Source organism: Halichoeres trimaculatus, unplaced genomic scaffold, assembly GCF_033239565.1.
Source record: "Halichoeres trimaculatus isolate MK-OKI-2021-1 unplaced genomic scaffold, fHalTri1.1 fHalTri1_scaffold_10, whole genome shotgun sequence".
Classification (NCBI taxonomy): domain Eukaryota; kingdom Metazoa; phylum Chordata; class Actinopteri; order Labriformes; family Labridae; genus Halichoeres; species Halichoeres trimaculatus.
The window spans coordinates 33,607,044-33,631,681 of record NW_027437187.1 but is presented as its reverse complement, the minus strand read 5'-3'; the positions used below and the strand labels follow the sequence as shown (position 1 = coordinate 33,631,681).

Here is a 24,638-nt window from a genome sequence, read left to right as displayed (position 1 = left end):
GAATTCCCTGTAAAAAAAAAATACATAAATAAATAAAAAAAACTCCAAGTAAATTTTTTTCCCAAGAGAATTTACATGTATTAACATATTTTTATATGATAATGAGAAGATTCATAAAGAACTGTTTTTCCACAGTATATTACTTGAAAAGAGCCCAAACAACACATTTTCACACAGAAAAACAAAATATTCTTTCACGTTTTAGAAACACAATCACATAGTTGTTGCCAGAAATCCTTCATATCTGTATAAATCAGGACTCCTTTTGTAGTTTGGCCGTGTCCATCATGTTCGGCATTCATGCGCAATGAATCTTGGGATATGTGAGGCTATGAAGGATTCACCGAACCCGTCCTTCGCGGCCCCCGAAACGGAGGACGGATTCGTCGACCGCATTGGGACAGCCTCCGACGCACCGCTGTGACGTAATCGGTCTTCAAATCCAGCCTCCGTAGGCTGCAGCCCCTGAATTGGGACACAGGTTTTGTTACCTTGCTTCTGTACTTTACTTGAGTAATCATTTTAAGCCAACTTTTTACTGCTACTCCTTACATTTTCAGGCAAATATCTCTTTTTACTCTGTGAACAACATAACTCAAAAAGTAACAAACAGATCTTAATGAAATTTTCAGGAAATGTTCAAAATGAGATAAGGAAGAAGTGAATAAAATTTTGGAGGTGATATGGATCAGCTTCTGGATCCAGGACTTCATATCATTGTGTGATATGGCTGTTTTCACCACATGTGTATATAACTCCACCATAAATGGTCGGATTGCTTTGCAAAACAACACAAAACAAGGTCACCATAATTTCTGACAGATGTAAAAGTACGATCCAGATCCTGGAAATAATCTGGATACTCAGATCCAGAATATGAAATATGTACTGGGTCATCATAATTTTCAACACTGTCAGGAAACAAATTATCATACAAACCTGCAACTAACACCTAATTGTAGCAGACAGTCTGCTGAAAGTTTAGTTTTGTTTTATTTTTCTGACCATCTTTTCACTCACACTCCAGCCCAGTAGGTGGCTCTAGCTAGTTTAGTTTTAAAAACAACCCTTGAAAGATATTTCATTATTTATTTCTTCAGTATCAACCAGATTTTACAAAACCTAGAGGAAGAGCTGGTAGAATATTAACTTTCAGGGAGTTAATGCTTGGATTTTCTGTTTCCCAAAGTTGAAAGCTGTTCCCTAAATCAATCCTGGCATTATCTTTACAAACTAAAACAAGCTTTGGAAGTTTTTTTCCTGGTTATCCTCTAACCTTAACTTTAAAACTCCCACCTTAAAATAAAATACATCAGAGTCACCTCTTCACTTCAAACAGCATCTCATCTTTCAGCAGATAAATTTAACCTACCTCAGTGAAGAGATCCATGTTAGTACAAGAGGAAATCCCTGACTTTTGACCCCTGACCCCTGACTCCTGTGAGGTCATGGGCTACTGTTAGCCTGGAGCTCCCTCTGTGTTCCTGAGGGTGTATAAATCTCTGCATGAAGACGTTGAATGAGCAGAACAAACGAGTGTAAATGTTTGTTCTCTGTCTGAGTGCAGCTGTTTCGGTCCTGATGCTTTATTTTTGGTTTGCTGGAGCTCAAATTACTCCTTTGGAAGTCTTTTAATGTGGATTTGGTATTTATAATATGCAGAAAGCATCTGAAGGAACAGGCAAAGGTAGGTTAGAGTTTAAAGATGCTGCTGTGTATTCTTTTTTTTTTTTTTTTTTTTTTTTTAAGTTTAAAGGAATAACACTTATTATTTGACATTTCTGCAAAAACGCCAGGGGAAGACCATAAGGCTGGTTTCAATCTGTAGTTCCTGGTTATCTAAAAATAACCGAATAGAACAAAACAGAACAAAGATTTTAAAATAATTTTATTTATACTTTTTTTTATTAACAATACAAGAAAAACAAGCGACTGAAAAATTGGAACAAACAAGTATGCACACTACCATATACAGTACAACAATAATAGACAGGTCCAAATCCATGCTAGTCCAGATTTGATGACAGTACAGTCCTTAAGTCCAAGATTAAATTGAAGATCCAAGAGCAAAGTGCAAGTTTTGATTCCAAAAGAAATCACAACGTTCAGGTCCATAAATAATGATTATATGGAATTAAGTACGATAACACAGGAAAAAAGTATTGAACACACCATGGAAAGGCTGAATACTTTGACAAGGAAATGCACCATACCACCTGAAATCTGTCAGTAATTATTACTTGAACTTCCAGTTAGTGCAAACCAACATCAGCTGGGCTAGAGCAAATTGATGGTCCAATAAAAAAGGTGTTTTTTTCACCAAGCAGTTAAATACCACACACCTCATGATGGGTAAAGGCAAAGAGCTCTCTGAAGACATTCACAACCTGATTGTTGCTCAGCATCAGAATGGAACTGGTTACAGACTTATATCAAAGCACCTGAATATTCCAGTCAGCACCGTCGGGGCCATTATTCACAAGTGGAAGAAGCACCACCTTACCATCAACAGGCCACGCACAGGAGCTCCTTGAAGATTTCTGACCAGGGAGTCAGAAGGATAGTCAGAAGAGTACTCAACGAGCCAAGGACCACCCTGAAAGTGCTCCAGAAAGACTTGGAGGCAGCAGGTACAATTGTTACAGAGAAAACAATAGGCAATGCACTCCACCACCATGGCCTCTATGGACGCTCAGCCCACAAGACTCCATTCCTCAAGAAAAGGCATGTTGAAGCTGGTTTAAAGTTTGCTAAACAGCATCTTGACAAGCCTGTAGAATACTGGGAGAATGTTGTCTGGTCAGATGAGACCAAAACTGAACTTTTGGGCTGTCATACTACAGACCATGTTTGGAGGAGAAATGGCACTGTACATCAGCCAAAAAACACTACACCAACAGTGAAGTTTGGAGGTGGAAGCATCATGGCATGGGGTTGTTTCTCATCTCATGGTGTTGGCAAACTTCATATAATTGACGGAGCAATGAATGGAGCCATGTATGGGGAAATTCTTGATCTGAATCTGCTGCCATCCACCGGGAATATCAATGTTGGAAAATAAGACGGAAGACAGTGATGCATAGAACAAAGTTTTTAAGGAAAGGGAAAATAATTTAAAATACAAATAACATCCTGGAATTGAACAAAACTAGAGTCTGTATTATATTATTATATAAGCATGCATTATCACAGCATGCAGCATGATTTAAATACAGCAGTAATATCTAAAATTCCTTCAATAGGCAACAACAGAAGCAGCAAACATGAAACTTTCATTTGCACAACACAGGATAATGTCACAGATGGTTGGACTGTGCTAAATGACCACAGTCCCCCTCCCCATGTGTATGTCTGACCATATTTCTGTAGGCTTAACCAGGCCTTTGCAAGATCACTTTTTCTACAAACATCAACATGAGGCTTAAGAATCTGGAAACTTGTGATTTTTGTCAATAAAGCTCCAGATATATCGCAAAATTCAGCAAAATGTTATGTCGATATGAACCCCAACTGTCAGTTTTTAACCCCGTGATCCTGTGACTCAGAGAAATGCTGCGTTTTTTAAAGGGACACTTGGTGAAGTCACAAGATCCAGATTTAACTCTGAGGCGTCTCCTCACATTCCCTCCCTGAGACCCGAGAGGATAAAGTTAGCTGCTGAGGAAACTTAAGAGACCCCCACAGCCTTGGGGCCCCCAGCAGGGCCAAAGTGAGGGCACCATACAAGGAGTGTGAGAGCACAGTGTGTGTGTGTGTGTGTGTGTGTGTGTGTGTGTGTGTGTGTGTGTGTGTGTTGGTCTGAGAAATATCCCTCCCTCCAGTGAGTCAGATGATCACAGAAGAAACGGTTTGGATCAACTTTTGTCTCTCCCAAGGAGATGTCACTGTGTGGCGTCAGTACACCGCCCTTCAGCCTTCCCCACGGCGCCACCATCATGACAAACATGTAATAATTCACATTTAAATGTTTCCTCTGTGACTAATGAAGACTCCACAGACTGTGGATGGGATGTTAGCACCATCTGACACCATTTGTACCCATCAGCTCACAGCGGCTCTGCTTGTTGCTCCCTGTATGTGTAGACTGCATACTGCCACCTACTGTTTGGGAATGTGTAGGCTCATTGTAAATGATATTGTTGAGCACATTTTAAAATCCTGCCACCATGACATTGGATCTAAGTATTAAATAGGTGTCAGTGTTGTAGTGACTATTTCTGTATATGTGACCTGACATTATCTGGAAAAATCTGGCGAAATTTTTTCTGAGACGTTGTTAAAATCTGTGAATTGCTTCTTTTTATTTTCTCTTTTACTAGACCACACACATAGAATAGAGCCGAGACCAGTGGTTCAGCCCTCAATCCCCAAAATAGTGGTCCCAGAGATGGGCAACCCTTTGCTGTGGGATTACACCAACAGGCCAATCCCAAAAACTGATAAAAAGTTACCAAAATATTCTTAATTTGACTGATCAAGAAAAAATAATACTATCTATATACACATAGTGCAATGAATCTTCCTTCACTGATACCTTGGTTATTTTGGTTTAGTCACTTCAGGTGTCATCGACATGAAAATGTGAAAAACAGATCCAATATTTTCTGGGGGGTTTTGGAATACGCACTTGTAAGTAATTTTTGATTTAGGAAGGCACATATATTTATATCATATCATTATGTTTACTTCCCCCTTTTACTGCTTTACTACCTCCCAGGGGGTCCCGATATTTTCTGGGGGTTTTTGGAATACGCACTTGTAAGTAATTTTTGATTTAGGAAGGCACATATATTTATATCATATCATTATGTTTACTTCCCCCTTTTACTGCTTTACTACCTCCCAGGGGGTCCCGAACCTACTTTGACAACGAGTGGTCTGGGTCAGCCCTTTAAATAAAAAAAAATTAAATATTTAAAATTAAAAAAGATTTTCTTTTTTTTTTTTTTTGTATGCGTTTGTTTGTTTGTTTTTTGTGGTGTTATAATTTATATATCTGTCAGTGGTGTACTTTTGTGCTTTTGCTGGGTGGTGTATGTAATATCCAATTTTTTGTTTTTTTGTTTGTTTTGTTCAAAAAAAAAAAAAATCCCTGAAGCAATAAAAAGTTAATAACAACAAAAAAAAAACCCTGAAGCAATAAAAAGTTAATAATAAAATAAATTCCTTGAAGCAATAAAAAGTCAATAATAAAAAAAAATCCCTGAAGCAATAAAAAGTCAATGACAAAAAAAAAAAAAAAACTTGGAGCAACAAAAAGTAAACAACAACAAAAAATTCCTGAAGCAATTTAAACTAAACAAAAACAAAATAATAATAATAATAATAAAATTATGAAAAAGAAGAAAAAGAAAGACAAAAAAGTCTCAGTCTATATTTTAATTGAACTGATTAAAAAAAAAGCTTAATAGATGGATGCTGGTTGGAAGTCAAGTAGCTTAAAAGTACGTTACTGCTACTTACACGTTATCCTTATGTTTCTATAGAGGTGTTTTGAAGTCCAAAGATGGAGATCTCCAAATCTTAAATCTTGACTCAATGATATTTCTGCTCATGTAGAAATTGTCAGGAGGCTTGAGACCCACCTGAGCTCCACCTCTTTGCCTCAGGCCAACAATACACCCACCTGTCAGAAACTGTGGTTGAACCCATGATAAGACGGTTTTCTGCTTAACTCGTTATCCTCAACATGATAAACAAAAAAATCACTGATTGTTGAGACTATACCCAGGCTGTAAAATATTAACCTCTGCCCTAGAAATGGGCATCTAAACCAGCATTGTAAAATGGAGATTGACTCACTTTTTGAGACTGCCTCAAGTGGCCATTGGTGGAACTGCAAACACTAAAAGAAGAAGCGCTCGGGGCATACTGTGACCTACTTTGTTAAAAATAAATCTTTCAGGTGCCGTGCTAACCCAGCTGCCACTCCTTGTTTTTCCACTCCAGTCCAGTAAGGGGCAGTAATGACAATTAGTTCCTGAAGAAGCTCAACATTTTTTTCTTTCTTTCTTTCTTTCTTTCTTTCTTTCTTTCTTTCTTTCTTTCTTTCTTTATTTATTTACTTGTTTGTTTGTTTATTTATTTTTTAATTTGCAGTGATGCATACCATTCAGATAGATGCTTCATTTTAGTATTTTTTTTATGTGAAACACAGAGAGTCTGGTAGTGTTTATCAAACTAGATTTTGCTGATTTAGCTTAACACTGATGGTATATTTATTTTGTCAGCTTATGACCTTATTTCACCAAAACACATTTAGACTGTGTACAAATCTAGTCAGACCAATGGAGTTTACCTGCTAAAAATTTAGATAAGACTCTTATTTCAAGCTAACTCTGCTAAAAAAAAAAAAAAAATAAAAAAAATTAAACAATATATAAAAACAGAAACGTTAAATATATATATATATAACTTGTCATCCTTATAAGTACTGAAAAAATTATATGTTTTAAGAAAAATTAATTAATTAATTTATATGTAAATAAACAAATACATAAATAACCTATTTGTCCCAGTAATCAAAAAAAAAAATAAATAAATAAATAAATAAAAAGTTAAAAAAAGATCAAGAGTATTTACTGGAAGTTCAATATTTAATTCGTGCTGCATCTATCTTTCCTGAGTCATTTATATACATAAGATACATTATAAGCAGCAAAATAAAGGTGTTTCAGTTTTGTATTATCAAAAAAAAGAGTCAAAGGTTATTTGTCGAAATATGTTAACAGTGCAGCCTTGTTCCAGAAATAAAGACACAAAAACAAACCCAGACATTTTCTTCCATATTGGACTTTATTGTTCTTCAGCATGACTCCGTCTTGTGTGTGAATGTTTGGCTACATGTGTGGAGTTTAAGACTTGGTGGTGTTTGTCAGTGTGTGAACCTGCAGAAACTCTCCACACGCCTCCCTCTCCCTTAACAAAAACAAAAAAAAAGGAATAAAATAAAATCCTCAAACAGAGCGACTCCTCCTTCACAGTCACGCTAACCTGCTGTTGCAACGTCCGGATCAAATCAACACATATGAGACACGTGGAGTTCGTACAAAGAGAGCAAAAAACAGCAGCAACCCATTTACGCAGACTCGAACATCTTCTTCCTGTCAGCTTTGTCCTCAATGTTCTTACGCCAGTCGCCAACTGCTTCTGTGGGCTGCACACGAAAAACAAAAACAGTGTTTGAACGCCGTGAAGCTCCGCTACAGCCACAAATCTCCCAAAGAAAAGTCATCTAAGAAACGCTGTACTCACCTCCTCTTTGACCTCCTTCTTCACCTGCTTCAGGTTGGCCCTCAGGTCCATGTTGACTGTGTGTTTGGAGCCCAGCAGAGCCTTCAGCATGGTGTCAGCAGACATACGTACTTTCTTCAGAGCGGGTTTCTTCACGCCAGCCAGGTCGACCACCTTGATCTTCAGGTCCTCAATCTGTGAGAAGAAATTACTTTTAGATTCTTCGTCTTCTTGAAGCTCTTTATCGTTCTTATTCCTGCAGGAGCAGAGAGCGTTTACCTCTTTGTCAGCCTTCTGAACCTTGGCCTCGATGTCGTACCTGTCCTCATCAATCTTGTCAATGAGAGCGTGGAGCTTCTTGCAAGTTTCCTGAAGATACACAAAAAAAAAAAAACAGAACTCCCCCAGTTAATACACGAGCGTGGATCTCTTTAAAACAAAACTTCCAGACTGTTTTTCAAACTTTTGTATTTTGATATGCTAACAATGCTAATCCCTTTGTCTATGAGCAGCCAACACTAAATCCCTCTCCCCATAAGCTTATTTATTTATTTGTGCATTTATATTTAACTTATAACAAAGTAGAAGTCTGGGAATGCTGATAAAATGGCAAACATAAATTTTAGCTTAAGCGTCAAGGCTAGTTTGTTTTAGCTTCCTCTAAGTTAGCACAACACACTTTAGTTTGATGAGGACAATTCTAGTTGAAACAAAGTAAACCAAGCATGCGCTAGCCTGAATAGCAGCTAGAATTCAGATGTCAACATGTATTGTATTGTATAGCATTGCTAGCATCCAATCATCAAATATTTTCTGAGGGAAAAGTTGGGTTGACTTTTTTCTCCTTCTTTTGTTTAGTTTTAGTTTAATAACATTGATATTTTTGTTGGTTTGTATTTGTTTTGGAGTAGATTTGTATTTACAACTCAAATTCAGAATCATAGCTAGCTAGTAAATCATAGCTAAAACAAGCTAATCAGTTTGCTTTCTGTTCCAGCTCTCCATAAAACCATTTTATATCTTATATGGTATGTTTATACAAGCTAATGATTCAAGCTAATGATCCAGAAAACCACATTCTTTTTTATTTAGCTCTAGGAAAACAAAAACTGGTGAACTAGCTTGAGAAACACAGCTTGAACTAGCTTGAAATACACCTATTGTATTATAAAACATTTGCTTACATCCAATTATCAAATATTTTCTGAGAGGACCAAGTTGGGTATACTTTTTTCTTCTTTTGTTCACTTTTTGTTTAATAACACTGATATTTTTGGTGGTTTATTTTTGTTTTGTGGTAGATTTGTATTTACAAATCAAATTCATAATCAAAGATAGCTAGTAAATCATAGCTAAAAACAAGCTAATCAGTTTTCCTTCTGCTCCAGCTCTCCATAAAACCATTTTATATCTTACATGGTATGTTTACACAAGCTAATGATCCAGAAAACCAAGTTTATTGTGATTTAGCTCTAGAAATACAAAGACTGCTGAACTAGCTTGAAATACTCTAGTTGTATTGTAAAACATTTGCTTACATCCAATTATCAAATATTTTCTGAGAGGACCAAGTTGGGTAGACTTTTTATATTCTTCTTTTGTTCACTTTTAGTTTAATAACACTGATATTTTTGGTACTTTATCTTTGTTTTGTGGTAGATTTGTATTTACAAATCAAATTCATAATCATAGCTAGTTAGCAAAACAAGCTAGCCACTTTTCTTTCTGTTCCAGCTCTCCATAAAACTATTTCATATCTTAAATAGTATGTTAATTAACAGTAATGGGCTAATGATCCTGAAAATCAAATTCATTGTGATTTAGCTCTAGGAATACAAACACTGCCGAGCTAGCTTAAGAAACACAAGCTAGCTAGAACAGTAGATAGAAATCTAGCTCTCATAAGCTTTTTAACTTTTGTTTGGGGACAAATCTTTGCCATTTTATATATTTTTGAAAGCATGCAGTTGATTTTATCTTATCTATGGGTAAAAGTGTGATTTAGAGCTGATAAAGTGTTAAGAATTGTGTTTATATCCAAGTATTTGAAAGCTAATAGCCTAACTTAGCTTTAGCTCAACAACAAAACTGTACAGAAAACTTACTTGTGTACTAATATACCAGGCTAACACGTTCCCATTGCTGCGCTTCTTTGAGCTAAGCTAGGCTAATCATATTCTGTACTATACTATCATTTTGTTTTTACTTTCCTGACTAAGCTAAGTGTCTCATATCTTTCTTTCAAGATTCCTGTGATCCTGTCTCACCATGAGGGCAGCCTGGTCTCCGCTCATGTCAGGGTCGGGACAGTTTTCAGACATGTAGGCCTCCTTGGCAGCAACAAGGTCTTTTTTCTCCTGCTCCAGCCAGTTCTGGGCGATCTGAAGGATCAGACTCTGCAGGACAAACGACAGGAAAAGGACACATGAGAAACCTTTGGTACTTTCTTTTATTACAGTTTGGCACGCTTTGGTTATTAAAGTGTGGGACATGTGAAACCTGATGAGGAATGCAGTTTATGAATTGAGCTGCAGCTGAAAATAGGGCTCAGTAAAATGACGAACTTTGAGTCATTGACAGTTGAGTCAACAGCTGTTAGGGGGAATTCCTTTGTGGAGATGAAATGAGAGGCTGTTGGGCGTCCCTTTGGACTCATATTGAAGGATATTAAATCTTACTTTAGCAGCTTTTTTATGCTATTACTCATATTTTCTTGAAAATATGTAGTTCTGTTTTTCCTGAGTGGTCGGAAATGTCAATGTAACGAGTGATTTGTTTACCTTCAGGTGATGCCTGCGGCTGGAAGTCAGCTTTTTCCTATTTGGAGAAAGGTTTGTCAGATTCAAACCCTCTAAAAACACTGTTTTAATTTCTTTTTTTTTTAATGTGTTATATCTAAAGTAAAACAGCAATTTTTTTATACTGTTATGAAAAAATATAAACTGTAAAATGGAAACATCTTCAATCTGGCATTCAGCAGTTCAGACTTACTCAGACATCTTGGCGTTTTTTGCGGTTCACAACCTGCGAAAAAAAGTCACACACAAAGACCACACTGAGCTGAGGAAACATTCAATTTATTTTTGACCCCTGCTGAACACCGTACTTGTTCAGATCAGGATGTCAGTGTGAGGTTCTCTGAGATCAGCATGTTCTGACGAAGATGGACGGATGGGAATATTTGCGCCGTAACGTGATCCGAGGCCACAGCTGAAGAGCAGCGACGTCGACTGAACTAAACTGGGACGCTCGGGATCGGGTGTCACGTTTAGACACTTTACAACCAGGTCGGGTTAAGGGTTAATTCAAAATATTCTTCAGGGGTGGATCGTCAAATAAAGTTCAAGGCTGATATCTTTTACTTTGAAATGTCGAAGAGATGTCCTCATAATTAGTTAATAGGATTCCAGTTTCATATTACTTTCTGTTATTTTACCAAGAGTTTTCAAAACTGTAAGCCATGCAATTTTAAATCTTCAAGAAGATAATCCACCAAACACTAATTGAACATCTTCACCAATTCATGAAAATCTGCACCAAAAAATAGCGCTCCATTCCTCTTCAGCTCATTTGTTTAAAGCACTTTAGATGAAAATTGTGGCTCTTCATAACTAAAACAAATGACTTTTTCTGAACCACAGCTTTTTGGTCGCTTCATTCATTAAAAAGCATCATTTTCTTGCAGCCAAACGATGATAATCTAAACCAGAATCACTGTTAGCATCACGTTCCACTTTACAGGAAACCTAACGACAGGACAGTCTGCTTCAGCGTTCAGCCGAGCAGTTTAAAGCCCAGAAAGTCTTAAATTCTCAAACAGTCCCAGGACCTCGAAACCTGCCACAGTAACTCCCATAAATCTCCGATCTGTCAGGAGAAGGTCAAATGTCAGAAACAAACATGTAGAAAGCGAGCTCTGGATGTCAGGATGGGTCAAAGGTGGAGAAACAAGCGGCTGTGATCCCCCTTTAAAAGAGGATTTTTAGAAACAGTCTGATTGGCATGTGGCTGCACAGATTTCTGTTCCTCCCTCTGATTAACAAAAGATGCTGCTCTCAGAGAAGCTGCAGTACAAAAATAAAAAAGAGATGAAATGAAATTAAAATTCTCACCTGTTGAGGAGGAAGACCAAGACAAGACACACTTGGTGGAAGAAAAGGAGACACTGCCAAAGCCACACAGTGAAAAATGAAATACGGTATATATGGTGGGTTTCGATGTCTCAGCAAAATACTCTGATCCTCTTTATGGAAATGGATTCCCGGGCAGACCAATGGGTCTGCGAGCTCCTGAAATATACCCAACCCAGCCCTGCTCTCAAACCGCCCTCCCTGTGAGCAGCTTCAGCCTCTCCTGAAGATCCACATTCAGTGTTTGAGTTAAATATAAAGACCATGAACAGGAAGAGTAAACACCAAAGAGTTCTTAAAGCAGGAACAGTAAATATTTCAACACTTAGATTCTCTGGTGTTTTAACTGGCTTTGATGTTGTTCTAAGTCGTTCTTAATGCCTTTGGTGTTGTTCTAAGTAGTTTTACATTTTTTCTTTCAAGCTTTGATCTTGTTCCAAATGATTGTAAATGTCTTTGATGTTGGTTTTAAAATTTCTTAAAACAATTTGTTGTTGTTGTAAATAGTTCTTGGTGGATTTGAAGTTGGCCTTGGTGTTGTACTTTGTAGTTCTAATTAGCCTCCATGTTGATTGAAGGAGGTCTTAATTTGTTCCAAGTAATTTGAGATAACTTTGATGTTTCTAATTGATTTAATGTTGTTCTAGAGAGATCTAAGATTGTTAGAAGTAGCTTTGAAGTTTTTCTAAGGTGTTCTCAGGGGCCCTCATAGAGCCCTATATGTAACGACAAAAAATGTAATTAAAAAAAAAATTTTTTTTAAAAAGGCTAAAGACCATCATTTCGACCACAAAATGCAAAAACTGACCAAAAATGAAAACAAAAGTGCTGAGCCCAAAATATAATGACTGACCTAAAATGTAATAATAATAATAATAATAATAATAATAATAATAATAATAATAACAATAATAATAATAATAATAATAATAACAATTATTATTATTATTATTATTATTATTATTATTATTATTATTATAAAATTAATAATAATGATAATAAAATAATAAAAAGAATAATAAAAAGAATGAAAATAATAAAAATAAACATCATCATCATCATCATCATCATCATCACCATAATAATAATAATAATAATAATAATAATAATAATAATAATAATAATAATCATAACAATAATGATAATAATAATAATGATAAAAAGAATGAAAAAAAAATAATTATACATTTTATCTATAGAGCACTTTTCAAAAACTCATACTAATGATGCTGAGTCCAAATTTTATTTTTTTTTCCCCAAAATGTAGTTACTTGGTACATTTTGGATCAGCTGTTACATTTCAGGTTTTATTTCCTTTTTTTTTTTTTACATTTCAGCTTGTTTTTTTGTATATATATATATATATATATATATATATTTGGTTCTTGTAACGAACTGGGCTCCAACAACCTAGTGGTTGAAGACTCACCTCTTCATATTTGCCTTTACTCCAAACATTAATAGACTTGTCAAACACTGAAAATGGACTTTTGCTTTTTAAACTGAGGACTTAGTTTTAGGAGGAGTAAATTAATCCGGATCTTTAATTGAAATATTCTGATTTTTTTTTTTTTTTGCAATGCATGAAATTGACTCAATTTTACAATAAGCGTATGGCTGCATAGGGCTTCCGTATGTGAAGGAGAAAAAAGGTTTATCAGTGAACTTTATTGGGCTTCTGAGGTTATTTTTTTATTGTTTCCTTGAAACAGGGAAAAGAAGCAGTTTTAACTGTTTTATTTATCATGCCAAGCTAGGCTAAGCAGATATCAATTTACTGAAGTAGCTCTGTTGAACTATTCCTTTAAGATACTCGAAGGAAGAAAGGGAAGAAAAATCAAAGGTCTTTAAAAATATCTGCTGATTCTTTTGTTTTTATCTAAATCATTTGAAACTGATCAATGTGTTTCTTAAATTTTTACACTTATCTTCTGAAAAATGTTGCCCTTACATTAGAAACTTGACTATACCTTCTACTTGCCCTCGCTTTAGGCATAATTGATGTAATTTAGGGCAGACAGAGTTAATTCGAATGAAGTTTTCAGAAGTGTTTTCTGTGGAAAGACTAAATGAGGAATGACAAATAGTGAATATAAATATACCAAACAAATTTTCCTTATTCCAAAACATTTATTTCTAAAGACTCATGAAAAGCTTTACATTGTGAAATGATGTTTTTTTCTCTTTAAGACGTTTTATCTGCGTACATGATGACCTGACCTTTGTTTCAGTTCAGTCTCCCTCGGTGGAGACGGAATCTCAAAAACCAACCAAAATAACAAGAATGTGTCTAAACTCTCGTCCCTGTGTGTCCTGCTGGAACTCAGAGACACTTTCAGTCACTCAGACCTCAGGCGGAGACGTCTCCCCCCCCAACTGTCCTCCTCCATGCTGCAGGAAACTCTTAGGAAGTCTCGAACATCTTCTTCCTGTCAGCCTTATCCTCGATGTTCTTACGCCAGTCGCCGACAGCCTCTGTGGACTGTGAGGAGAGGAAGAAGAGAAGTGAGAATATGTTTCGTAACTTTCATTTTCTGAAGCATAAAAAAATAAATAAATAAAGATAAACTTAAAGAAACAATAAAGAGTACAACTTCTTTAGTATTATGCAACCCTGACCTGAAAGAAGTTCAAAAAAATCTCTTTGAGCCAAATTTTTTTTTGATGATTTTTTTTTTTTTTCAAATTCAACTGAGTGTCAATTAATTATTTAACTTACTTCACTTTAATTCTTTCCTGATCTTAATGTTAACCTCTGAACCAGACAAAATTAACGGAAAAAAAAGAAGGTTATTATAGGCATTTTTTTATTTGTTTAGTTCTGTTTTTATTTTCTTATTAGCAAAAATTACATTATGAAGGGGATGCAAGGTGCAAAGTTCATATCAGATTTTTTTCTTTTTTATATATTATATGTTTTTATGCTTATTTTTAAAGCATGTTTCTTTTGTTGCTGTTGACATTTTTGTTTTTCATCCTGTCCAGCATTTTTATTTTCTCTTAGGATGAATACTGCTTAATAAAAAATAAAAAAAACTTGCATTCTTTTACTTTGTTGCTGCTAACATAAAAACGGCCACTAGGGGTCCCCACTCTTTTAATCATTTATAATGAATATGTGATGCCATGATGCTCATAGGTCATAAAGGCTCATTATGTATAAACTAAAAGTAGTAAAAGTCAATCAATCTTAATTTATTTAGCCCCAAATCACAAAAAATGTTATCTGAAGCATGTCCATAACTTCTAATGATGTATTATAAACAGAGACCCAACTTTAAGACAATCCCACAAAGTGAGAGGACACTCTTATGCTGTGTCCCAAAGCCTGTATGTCTTAACTTACACTTCCTATTTTGAGTGCAAAGGTGAGTTTACACTAACGGGATGGAAAAACGCCCTCAGAAATTTGAGGGTGAAACACTTCTCACACTCAGTGGTCGCCATATGGGCTGCCTAGAGGAAGCTGCGTTGATCTGTTTGGATCAAACGATGGTTGATGTTTTTAATCAATGACAAGCAGAAGAACAACTGTGAACGTCAAGATTCTGTGTCCAAATCCAACCAGATAAAAGCACATGAATTTGATCAGCTTGGGAATCTAAATCTCAGGGAGCATTGAAGGAACATTGTGGAAAACAGGATTTTACTTGCTAAAGAAGCTGAGCACTTCACTGCAGGACTGTAGATATATATATATATATATTAAAAAAAAACAGTAAGAGGCAAAAACCCACCCCAAAAAAATAATAAAAAAGATAAAATAAACAAAGATAAAAAAAATAAATAAATAAATCAAATATAATAATAATAATAATAATAATAATAATAATAATAATAATAATAATAAAATTAATAATAATAACAATAAATAAATAAATAAATAAATGAAAATAAGCTAATAAAAAACCTACAAAAATCCCAACAGTTTCCCTTGTCCTCACCTCCTCTTTGACCTCCTTCTTGACCTGCTTCAGGTTGGCCCTCAGGTCCATGGTCACCTTGTGTTTTCCTCCCAGCAGAGCCTGAAGCATGGCGTCAGCGGACATACGCACTTTCTTCAGGGCAGGTTTCTTCACGCCAGCCAGCTCGACCACCTTCATTTTCAAGTCCTCGATCTGAAGACAGCGAAACATCAGAACGACTTTGTAGAGGTCAAATATAAAAATATAACCTGAGTTTTTAAGAGTTCTTGCTGTTACAGAGCTTTTTTCACTGAGTATCATGTGTCAGTTTTTAGTTGAGTCAGTTTTTAATTGAGAAATAGACCAGAAAACGGAGGTCACCTTAGGTCATTTAGTGTCTCACCTCTTTGTCTGCCTTCTGCACTTTGGCCTCAGCGTCATACCTCGTATCGTCAACCTTGTCGATAGCAGCATGGAGCTTCTTGCAGATTTCCTGTTGAGACATGAATAGACAAATACTGTCACTAAGTCCAGCATTTAGTGGTGAAAGGTAAAGGTCAAAAAGGTAGAAGAAAATCCACGGTCGTCCCTCACCATGAGGGCGGCCTGGTCTCCGCTGGTGTCAGGAGCTGGGCAGTTCTCTGCCATGTAGGCCTCCTTAGCTTCCTCGATTTCCTTCTTCTCCTGCTCGATCCAGTTTGCAGCGATCTGAAGCATCAAACTCTGCAGAGAAGCCAAAGATAACCAACGTGAAGATAAACTGTCCTGGTATCTCTTAAAATAAGAGCATGATGGTTTTTTTCTTACCTTCAGATGATGCCTGCGGCTGGAGGTCATTTTCTTTCTGGAAGAAAAAGATCAGAAGAAGAAGAAGGGGAAGAGACAAATTAAGAATATTTCAGAGAAATTTAGAGCGCTAAAGCTAGCAGCCTGTTAGCCTAGCCTAGCATAAAAAAGAAACAAAGACAAGACAACTAGCCTGAATTTATCAAACTATAACAAATCTTTAACCTTTTCCCAGTAAGAAGTTTTTAAGGCAAGTAACCAGTTATGTTGTCTGTTAATAATACAGTAAGGAACTAATTAGCCTAGCTTAGCATTCAGACTTTCAACAGAGGAGAAGAGCTATCCAGGCTAGTTGTTGGGAATAAAACTGTCAAATATGTTTACAAGCTTCTTATTAACGTATTTATCAATGTTTTGTTTACAGCCAGCAGGTAGTTAGCTTAGCTTAGCTTAGCTTAAATGTAAGGACAACAGCAGAGGAGCTAGCTAGTAAAAATGTTTACAAGTCTGATTCTTATTACTATTAATAGTAGTTAGCTCGACATAGAGAAATAAAACTTTCAAAAAATTTTAGCTTGCTTTTTAACTGGTGAATTAGATTTTTGAATGAAGCTGGTAGTTAGCCTAGCTTAGCATTGAGACTGGTGTCAGTGGAGAATATCCACCTTTGCAAATGCTATTTGTCAATAAAACTATCAAAACATGTTTAAAAGCTAACTTATTAAAAATTTGTTGTATTTTTCACAGCAACCATGTAGTTAGCCTAGCTTAGCATATAGCATGTGAACTGAAGAGATCAGCAAACCTATAATTATTACAAGCAAGGAAATCCAGTATCAAAGGCTCATTGTTCAACTGGTTTATCTTATTGAAGACACATCTTACATTAGCTAGCCTAGCTTAGCATTGAGACTGGTTTGAGTGGGGAATAGCAACCTTTGCAAATGCTACTGGACAATGAAACTATCAAAACATATTTGGTTATTGGCAAGCTTGGTTATCAACATTTTGTTAGATTTTTCTCAGCAAACACGTAGTTAGCCTAGCTTAGCATAAAAACATGGAAAATGAAGAGATAAGCTAATCTATAATTGGGTTAGCTTATCTCTAGTTAGCTTAGCATAGGGAAATAACATTGGGATATAAAACTGTCAAAACTATTAACAAGCTTGCTTTTTGACTGGTTAATTAGATTTTTTAAATGAAGCAGGTAATTAGCATAGCTTAGCATTGGGACTGGTTTCAGTGGGGAATAGCCACTTTGCAATTGCTTTTTGACAATAAAACACTTAAAAACATATTTACAAGCTTGTTCATTAACATTTTGTTGTATATTTTTTACGGCAACCATGTTGTTAACCTAGCTTAGCATATAGCATGGGAACTGTAGAGATCAGCAAACCTATGTTTATGACAAGCTAGGAAATCCAGCATCACAATAAGCTCAACTGGTTTATCTTAATGAAGACTCATCTTGCATTAGCTAGCCTAGCTTAGCATAAAGGTGGTGAAAAGGTGAAACAATGTAAAGTTAGTTGGGATAATTGGGATGTGACTTGCTCTGTGGGCACAGCTGACAACCCTGACAGGGAAAGAAACACATCCCTGCTCTCAGAAACCTTGATTTAAGATTTAAGGCGGTAAAACAGTTTGAAACCATGTGTTGCATCCTGCTCGATCAGGTTTCTTCACAGACATTCCAGCAACACTACAGCAGCTGTCACATGAGGCTAAAGGCTGACCTTCACACTGAACTGCAGCCTCCACATGTGTTCAGATCAGTTTTAGACGCATTTCAGACGCAATGGGAGCGCCATTAGTCCACCGGAGTTAGGTTTATTTATTTGTTTTAGGATTTACAGTTGGACTACCCAAGACTCTCTGAAGATTATCAGCTGTTTTAAAGTTTTGTCTCTCGGTGATGTCTTAAAATACTCCAGAACTGGCCTCTGACATGTCCTACAACTTAAATCCACCAAAAATAGAGCAAGAGGACATTTAGCAGATACTAAACAAAAAATAGCAACACAAGAATTATAATGGATAAGATAAGATAAGATAAGATAAGATAAGATAAGATAAGATAAGATAAGATAAGATAAGATAAGATAAGACAAGATAAGATAAGATAATACTTTATTGATCCCCAAGGGGGGAAATTATTTTGGTGCAGCATACAACAAGAGAGAAGTAAGAGCAGTAATTAGTAGTTAATTAGTAGTAGTTAGTGGAAATAACAGCTGCAAAATAAGTTGAAACAGAATTAATAGAAGGAAAGAAAGTTATAAAAGAAGATAAGGATAAAGTGATAGAAGAAAAAAAAGATGGAAGCATGAGTAGAAGAAGGAAAAGAAGAAAGAAAAGTAACAGAAATGCACATAAGATGGTTTGTCCTGCCTCACCTACCATAGTTTCTCTTTTCTGTGTCTCTAGATGGTTTTATCAGCAGTATTGTCAGAAAGACGCTAAATTAACGCAGCTGATATTTCAGATATTTCACTCAGTATTATAAAATGTGGAGATTGATTATTAGCATCAGGCAATAAGAGACATGCTAATGGATTTCTGGGTAATCGGCTTCACTACATGCTACAAATGTGTAAACAGGAAAGGGAAACCAATAATCTGATCACTGATATCGAATGTAGGTTAGAACAAAAAATCTTGCAAATGATTATTTCGTTGGGTAGCTACTTTGAAGATGTTGCTAATTTTGTAGATAAACAAAATAAGTGCATAAAATTGCTAGTAGCAATTTGAACTAAGTGTGTAAAATGTCAAACCTATTAATTAGTATTTTCCGATGCGTATTTTTGAATGATATGAATTTTGTAAAGTCTTTTTAGTATTTTTGATGTACTTCAAGTTTTTATTTATTTGGATGAGGAATTCCATAAATTAACTCTTTTAAACGATAGACAATGCAATTTGGCATTTGTTCGTGTCTTTGGTTTTTGAAGAATGAATGCACCCCTTAATGTAATGTAAGAATAAATAGAAAAATTGATAGAAATAAAATAAAAAATGAGGAAAAACAGGAGGAAGAAGCAGCGGCAAAACATGACCAGGGGAGCGATGGAAGGTGTGAAAACAGAAAAATTAGTTGAATAAAGAGAAACTTATGTAGTTGAAGTAAAAGATGAAATACGAGACAGCAGGAGAAGTAAGAGGTGTAGAAAGTTGCAAAACACCTTGCACTCACAAAATGTGTATTCTAATTTATTGTATACTGCCACCACTTTTTAAAAAAAAAATAATTTAATTTTATTTTATTTTATTTTATTTATTTATTTTAAAATTTTATTTTAATATTATTTTTTTTGTAGAAGATATCTTGATCTCAGTGGGTTAAATAAAATACAATAAATTATTTAAAGCTCCTGTTGGAGATTTATGGCACCCCCTGTGGACAAAGCTGTACACCTCGTTTCTTGATGATTTTTTCCTCAGCACACCAAGGCAAGATGTTTGACCTAATATTTCTCATTCCGCTTCCTCTAAGCAATCAAATATTGAATTTGTGCTGTCAGCCATCAGCTTTGACACCTACCCCCTCATGTTGGTTACAGATTTTAAAGATGACTATTTAAAAACTTTTATTTCTGCTGCTGAATGTTTTGTTTGCTGCCATAGGTCGAGAAAAAGCATCCCTGTGTTTTTCATCTGTTTCACATGAAGTTAAAATCTTCCAGCAGGAGCTTTAAAAGTGTAGAAAGAGAAGGAGGAGCATTCATAGAGATAGGATGAGAAATATTAGGTGAAGAGATAAGTCAAGAAAAAAGAAATATGACACAGGAAAAGGATTTCAGAAAAGGGAGAGCTCAAGGTGAATATGTTAAAGAGGAGAAAGGAAGATAAGGGGGGAATTTTAAAGGAAGGATGTAGAAAAGAAGAAGTACTCACTCAGACATGTTGGCGGTTGTTGCTCTTCACGCCCTGTTCAGAGACAGCAAACAGTCATCAGTTAAACACGAGCAGACAGCTCACAGAAAGCTCTCTGACTGTCCACAGCTGATCTCTACGGGTCCGGTTCCCTCCCCGGTTATCAATCAGTGACCTCTGACCTCCCGGCAGGAAACACGATACGCTCCACTATCATGGAAAACCGGCTGCCAGCGATCACAAACCGGCTAATTTTGGACAGGCGGGGTCAGGAGCAGGGGAACAGTTGCCCCTCTGAAGACGTTCTGCCTGGAATTCAGCTTCTTCCAGCGAGCCGAAGGGCCCAGCACGAAATGCCACCGGCAGAGGCTCCAAATGTGGCGCGAAGCACGCGGTGAGAGCCGTTAACACCAATGCCAACATCCTGGAAGCATGCAAACGGCGGGCCGGCAGCGAGGCGAGGCCAGAAACAGCTTCACACCTCAATTTATGAGATTAAAACAATTAAAACGTATAAATAACATCAACGCAGAGGCTGGAAAGCCTGAATGCAGATCATCTTAAAGGCCTTACAACACAATCTGTTTACCTTTGTGCTTTTTTTTTCTTGTTTAATTCAGCCCAAAGTTGTCATCCATAACTCAAAAACACAAAACTGCAATCCAGCTAATCATCTCTAATCACAACAAGCGTCAAGTTACAACCCAAATAAAACAGGATACGTTCAATCGATACCAAAATATTAATCTTGAAGAAGCAAATTTAACCGTTTCTGAAGAAAAAATGGATCCTTTTCATGCTCCTCTGCAGATTTCTCTTGAAAATATTCAATTTGTCCCAAATATTTGGAAATTAAATGTTAAATTTGTTCATTTCTTTCAAAATCCTAAAGGACAGTCATCAAATAGTTGCAGGAATTTCAATTGTATCGATAATTTTTGTGTAAGTAATTGTTTTATCTTTTTAAATTTTGAAATCCAGACTTCCATTTTTTCAATTTTAAAAAACTTAGCTTTAAATTTCTCCAAACCATGCAAAACTTCCAGAAAACGCAATAAAACCAGCAACCTGTAAGATTTTCATCTAACAAACCAAACGTGACAAACTCCACCGTGCAAAAATGAAACCACAAACTAACGACTTGGCTTCAGCTCGACTTTAATATTAAGTTTCACGTCCCACGATTACTTCCACGTCCTACAGCGTCCTTCAGAAAGTCCAATAATCTCCTCCTGCCTCAGAGGTCAGAGGTCACACCTGTAGCTGCTCCTCCACAAACCACACGAAAACACCTGTGCAGAAAAAAACACACAATCCGAGTCCCACCTGTGGACCGGACCTCAAAGAGACTCTCTGTTTCCTACCGGAGAGAACGGAGCTACAGGGACCAGGACAACGAGGACGACGGACACGGAGAAGAAGAAGGGGGGGAGGCTCTGCCAAGTCCTAAACAGTAAAGATTAAACAGGGTATATAGGGTGTGAAGTGCTGGCTCAGCAGAAAAGTCAGCCCTCTTTATGGTAACACACACTTTAGACCAATGGGCCGGCAGGCTCCAGAAATACCGCAGCAAGTCTCCAAGGAACCTCGTAAATTTGTGCCGCAGGAAGTGGCCTCAGTGGACAGGAGGCGCTATCAGGTTCCCCTCCCAGACAGAGAATGAAGGGAAGGATGGAGCGATTGTTACACAACATGAAGGAGGAGCTGGTTAATGCTCCCAGATTCAGCACCTCAAACCCACAAACCCACAGCTTAGCAGAGGGAGCATCAGAGCAGCGTGAAAAGCTCAGTCGTAAAACATCATCACAACAAGTCAGAAATAATATCATCACACAGGAAACCAGTTAGAAATCTACAAAGAAGATTTTGTCTTCTGAAGCAAAGTGTGTAAATCCAGCAATAAAAAAAGAAAAATACTTTACTTTACTTTTCAATATCTCCCCCAAATGAAAAATTCTTATGTAAAGACGTCTTTAGTCTAAGGCAATGGTCCCCAATCCCCGGGCTGTGGACCAGTACCAGTTCTTGATGCCTAACTCTCAATCTAGCAAAATGGAAAAAAAAAAAAAAACATCTTAGGAAAGTTTCTTTAGGCAGTTTACAAGAGCCAGTGAAGAGACAGAAGAAGAAGCATTCAGTGAAAATATTGTCTGACATTAAACCGGTCCGTGGCGCAAAAAAGGTTGGGGACTACTGGTCTAAGGGATGTTGTGCATGTTGTGTCCTGTTGAACAGGACCTGTATGAAGCAGAGAAAGAAATCAAAGTGGAACTATTTAAAAGCGCAAAAGCAGTTGCATTAACCAGGAATCCCTGGACGTGATCGCAGAATATCTGCGCATCACACCAAGACATTTTGTTCATGCTCTGCAGCTTATTTCTAAAGGAGTTGCAGTTATCATTTCAAATAAGAGGGGATAGAAGACAGGAAAACAAGAAAATAAGGAAAAATAATATTTCTGAAATTGTGAAACTTATAATTTTTAAGTATTCGTATTCTATGAACGGTGCAGATGATTTCAAAGCAAGTGAAACTCTCTCAGAATAAGATGGTTTGACAGGAAGTCATGCAATAAAAACCAAGATAAGAATAAAATAAACAATACTCACCATCTGTTGAGCTTCAGGTCGCTGCAGCTTCTTTTGGTGGTGAATTTGAATTGTTTTCTTGTTTGTTTGTTTGTTTGTTTTAGAGAGAAACTTTGGGCTCTGAAATACAGCTTCCCCTCAGAGTCAACAAAGATGATAGTTTGCTAAAAGGTGACCCTGACAGAGAGCGTGAGAGGCTCTCTGCTGACATCCTGTGGTTCTTTCTGAGCATAACAGTCTAAATTATAGCCGTGAAACCTGTTTTCTTTAAAGGTGGACTATATTATTTTATATTTTTAGCTTTGATGATTGATTGGTAGAGAAAAATTGCTTCGGTAACAGGCTTCAATATCTGTGACCAGTTCCAACATCTAGATAATATAACAGAGAATTAGGGCTGCTAAAAGAAAAACAGTTTTTAAGTATTGTCATAAAAAATCTCAAGAAATTAAATCATAACTTTTCACCAAAAAAGCAAAAAATGGGGAGAAAGAGTAATCAATTGTATGAAAAAATGAGAAAGGTGGATAATTTAATTATTCTTGCTAAAATGTAGCTTTAAAAAAAGAAAATTCCTTTTTTGGCCACTTCAGGACTTCACAGCTATAGTAAAATACTCAATAATTGCCCACTTACTATATTATCTTGTAAATTTGCGACCGTATTCTTCTAATACTTAGACTTTTCTCATAAAATTAGGCAGAATTTTTGTAATTCAACCATTTTTTTGTAGTACATTTAAAATGCCACGCTCATAAATTGCTCCAATAAAACTCTGTATCTTTAATGAAAAAAAAAAAACAACTAAAACTAGGTCTAAACTTCCAAACATCGGTCGGCAAATAACGGCAGTGTGACAGCGGTGCCTTATTCCAAAAAAACAAATTTAATGGCACGAGTATTCTTCCATGAAAAAGGTCAGATGTAACAGAGGAAAGGGAAGCAGAAGCCCAGATTTGAAAGTCTTTAAGAAGTCTCGAACATCTTCTTCCTGTCGGCTTTGTCCTCAATGTTCTTACGCCAGTCGCCAACGCCATCAGCAGCCTGAGAATGAGACAGATCCAACACGGTGAAGCAGCTCGTGTGTCTGTAACAGGTTAAAAGTGTGAGGATGTGTGCGACTCACCTCCTCCTTGGTCTCCTTCTTGACCTGCTTCAAGTTGGCCCTCAGGTCCATGGTCACCTTGTGCTTTCCTCCCAGCAGAGCCTGGAGCATGGCGTCAGCGGACATACGCACTTTCTTCAGGGCAGGTTTCTTCACGCCGGCCAGCTCGACCACCTTCAGTTTCAATTCCTCGATCTGAAAGTTCACAGAGATAGTTCAAGAAACTGCTGCAGGATGCATCAACCAAAAATAAACATGTCCTCTTCAGAATTACCTCTTTGTCTGTCTTGGCCACCTTGGCCTCGGCGTCGTACCTGTCCTCATCGATCTTGTCCAGAGACTGGTACAGCTTCTTGCAGATTTCCTAACAGAGACACAAACATTTTCTGAGGATGTTTCTCCTCTTTAAAAGAATGAAAGTCACATTTTTTCCCTGTTTAACAACGTTTTATTTACGATCAGAGCAGCCTGGTCTCCGTTCAGGTCGGGGTTGGGGCAGTTCTCGGCCATGTAAGCTTCTTTGGCGGCGGCGATTTCAGTGGCTTCCTGCTCCAGCCAGTTAGCAGCAATCTGCAGCATCAAACTCTGCAGGTCGAGAAACAGAAAACATGCTCAAGTATTACACAAACTCTTCCACAATACGCTCACATTTTAACATTTCATGTTACAGATTTAACCCCTCAGATATGATACATTTGTGTCCACGTTTGGGATGAATTTAGTTTATTTTCTCATGTTGTTTGTTACCTTGAGATGATGCCTGCGGCTCGATGTCATCTTCTTTCCCCTGAAATGAAAGAAAACTGAGTTAATGCTCATTCTGGTTGTACAAGTTGCTGTTACTATAAAATCATGATGAGATCATACTCACTCAGACATCTTGGCTTCCTTTTTGTTTCTCTCTCTGCTGTAAAAATAAAAAACAGAAAAAAAAACTTAAAACTGAATTTCAAACGCTTAAAACACACCCATTTCTTTTGGTGTACTGCAGTAATTTTTTTTTCTTTTT

At 36.7% G+C, this 24,638-nt stretch overlaps 3 protein-coding genes across 3 annotated transcripts; all 3 read right to left on the bottom strand.

Moving 5' to 3' along the window:
- Positions 1–6,804: 6,804 nt before the first annotated feature.
- Positions 6,805–11,577, bottom strand: LOC141796727 (troponin I, fast skeletal muscle-like). Its single transcript, XM_074677982.1, has 7 exons — positions 11,346–11,577; positions 10,225–10,257; positions 10,014–10,050; positions 9,501–9,629; positions 7,513–7,602; positions 7,255–7,428; positions 6,805–7,156 (listed from the first exon to the last, which is right to left on the bottom strand). The coding sequence occupies exons 2-7, from the start codon at positions 10,230–10,232 to the stop codon at positions 7,079–7,081; spliced, it is 516 nt and encodes a 171-aa protein (XP_074534083.1). The 5' UTR covers positions 10,233–10,257; positions 11,346–11,577; the 3' UTR covers positions 6,805–7,078.
- A 2,190-nt stretch (positions 11,578–13,767) lies between these two features.
- Positions 13,768–20,017, bottom strand: LOC141796728 (troponin I, fast skeletal muscle-like). Its single transcript, XM_074677983.1, has 6 exons — positions 19,958–20,017; positions 16,076–16,112; positions 15,863–15,991; positions 15,672–15,761; positions 15,308–15,481; positions 13,768–13,845 (listed from the first exon to the last, which is right to left on the bottom strand). The coding sequence occupies exons 1-6, from the start codon at positions 19,963–19,965 to the stop codon at positions 13,768–13,770; spliced, it is 516 nt and encodes a 171-aa protein (XP_074534084.1). The 5' UTR covers positions 19,966–20,017.
- Positions 20,018–23,490: 3,473 nt separating this feature from the next.
- On the bottom strand, positions 23,491–24,508 carry LOC141796483 (troponin I, fast skeletal muscle-like). The gene is made up of 6 exons (XM_074677639.1): positions 24,501–24,508; positions 24,377–24,416; positions 24,086–24,214; positions 23,904–23,993; positions 23,651–23,824; positions 23,491–23,568 (listed from the first exon to the last, which is right to left on the bottom strand). The coding sequence occupies exons 1-6, from the start codon at positions 24,506–24,508 to the stop codon at positions 23,491–23,493; spliced, it is 519 nt and encodes a 172-aa protein (XP_074533740.1).
- Positions 24,509–24,638: the final 130 nt, after the last annotated feature.

What these genes read in the sequence shown, in the direction of transcription:
- LOC141796727 (XM_074677982.1), bottom strand. An exon ending in GCCGCAGGCATCACCTGAAG is followed by an intron (nt 9,630 to 10,013) that starts GTAAACAAATCA and finishes TTTGTCCTGCAG; the next exon opens with AGTCTGATCCTTCAGATCGC. An exon ending in GAGACCAGGCTGCCCTCATG is followed by an intron (nt 7,603 to 9,500) that starts GTGAGACAGGAT and finishes GTGTATCTTCAG; the next exon opens with GAAACTTGCAAGAAGCTCCA.
- LOC141796483 (XM_074677639.1), bottom strand. An exon ending in GAGACCAGGCTGCTCTGATC is followed by an intron (nt 23,994 to 24,085) that starts GTAAATAAAACG and finishes TGTCTCTGTTAG; the next exon opens with GAAATCTGCAAGAAGCTGTA. An exon ending in TGGCCAAGACAGACAAAGAG is followed by an intron (nt 23,825 to 23,903) that starts GTAATTCTGAAG and finishes GTGAACTTTCAG; the next exon opens with ATCGAGGAATTGAAACTGAA.
- LOC141796728 (XM_074677983.1), bottom strand. An exon ending in GCCGCAGGCATCATCTGAAG is followed by an intron (nt 15,992 to 16,075) that starts GTAAGAAAAAAA and finishes GCTTCTCTGCAG; the next exon opens with AGTTTGATGCTTCAGATCGC. An exon ending in AGAAGGAGGTCAAAGAGGAG is followed by an intron (nt 13,846 to 15,307) that starts GTGAGGACAAGG and finishes CTCTCCTCACAG; the next exon opens with TCCACAGAGGCTGTCGGCGA.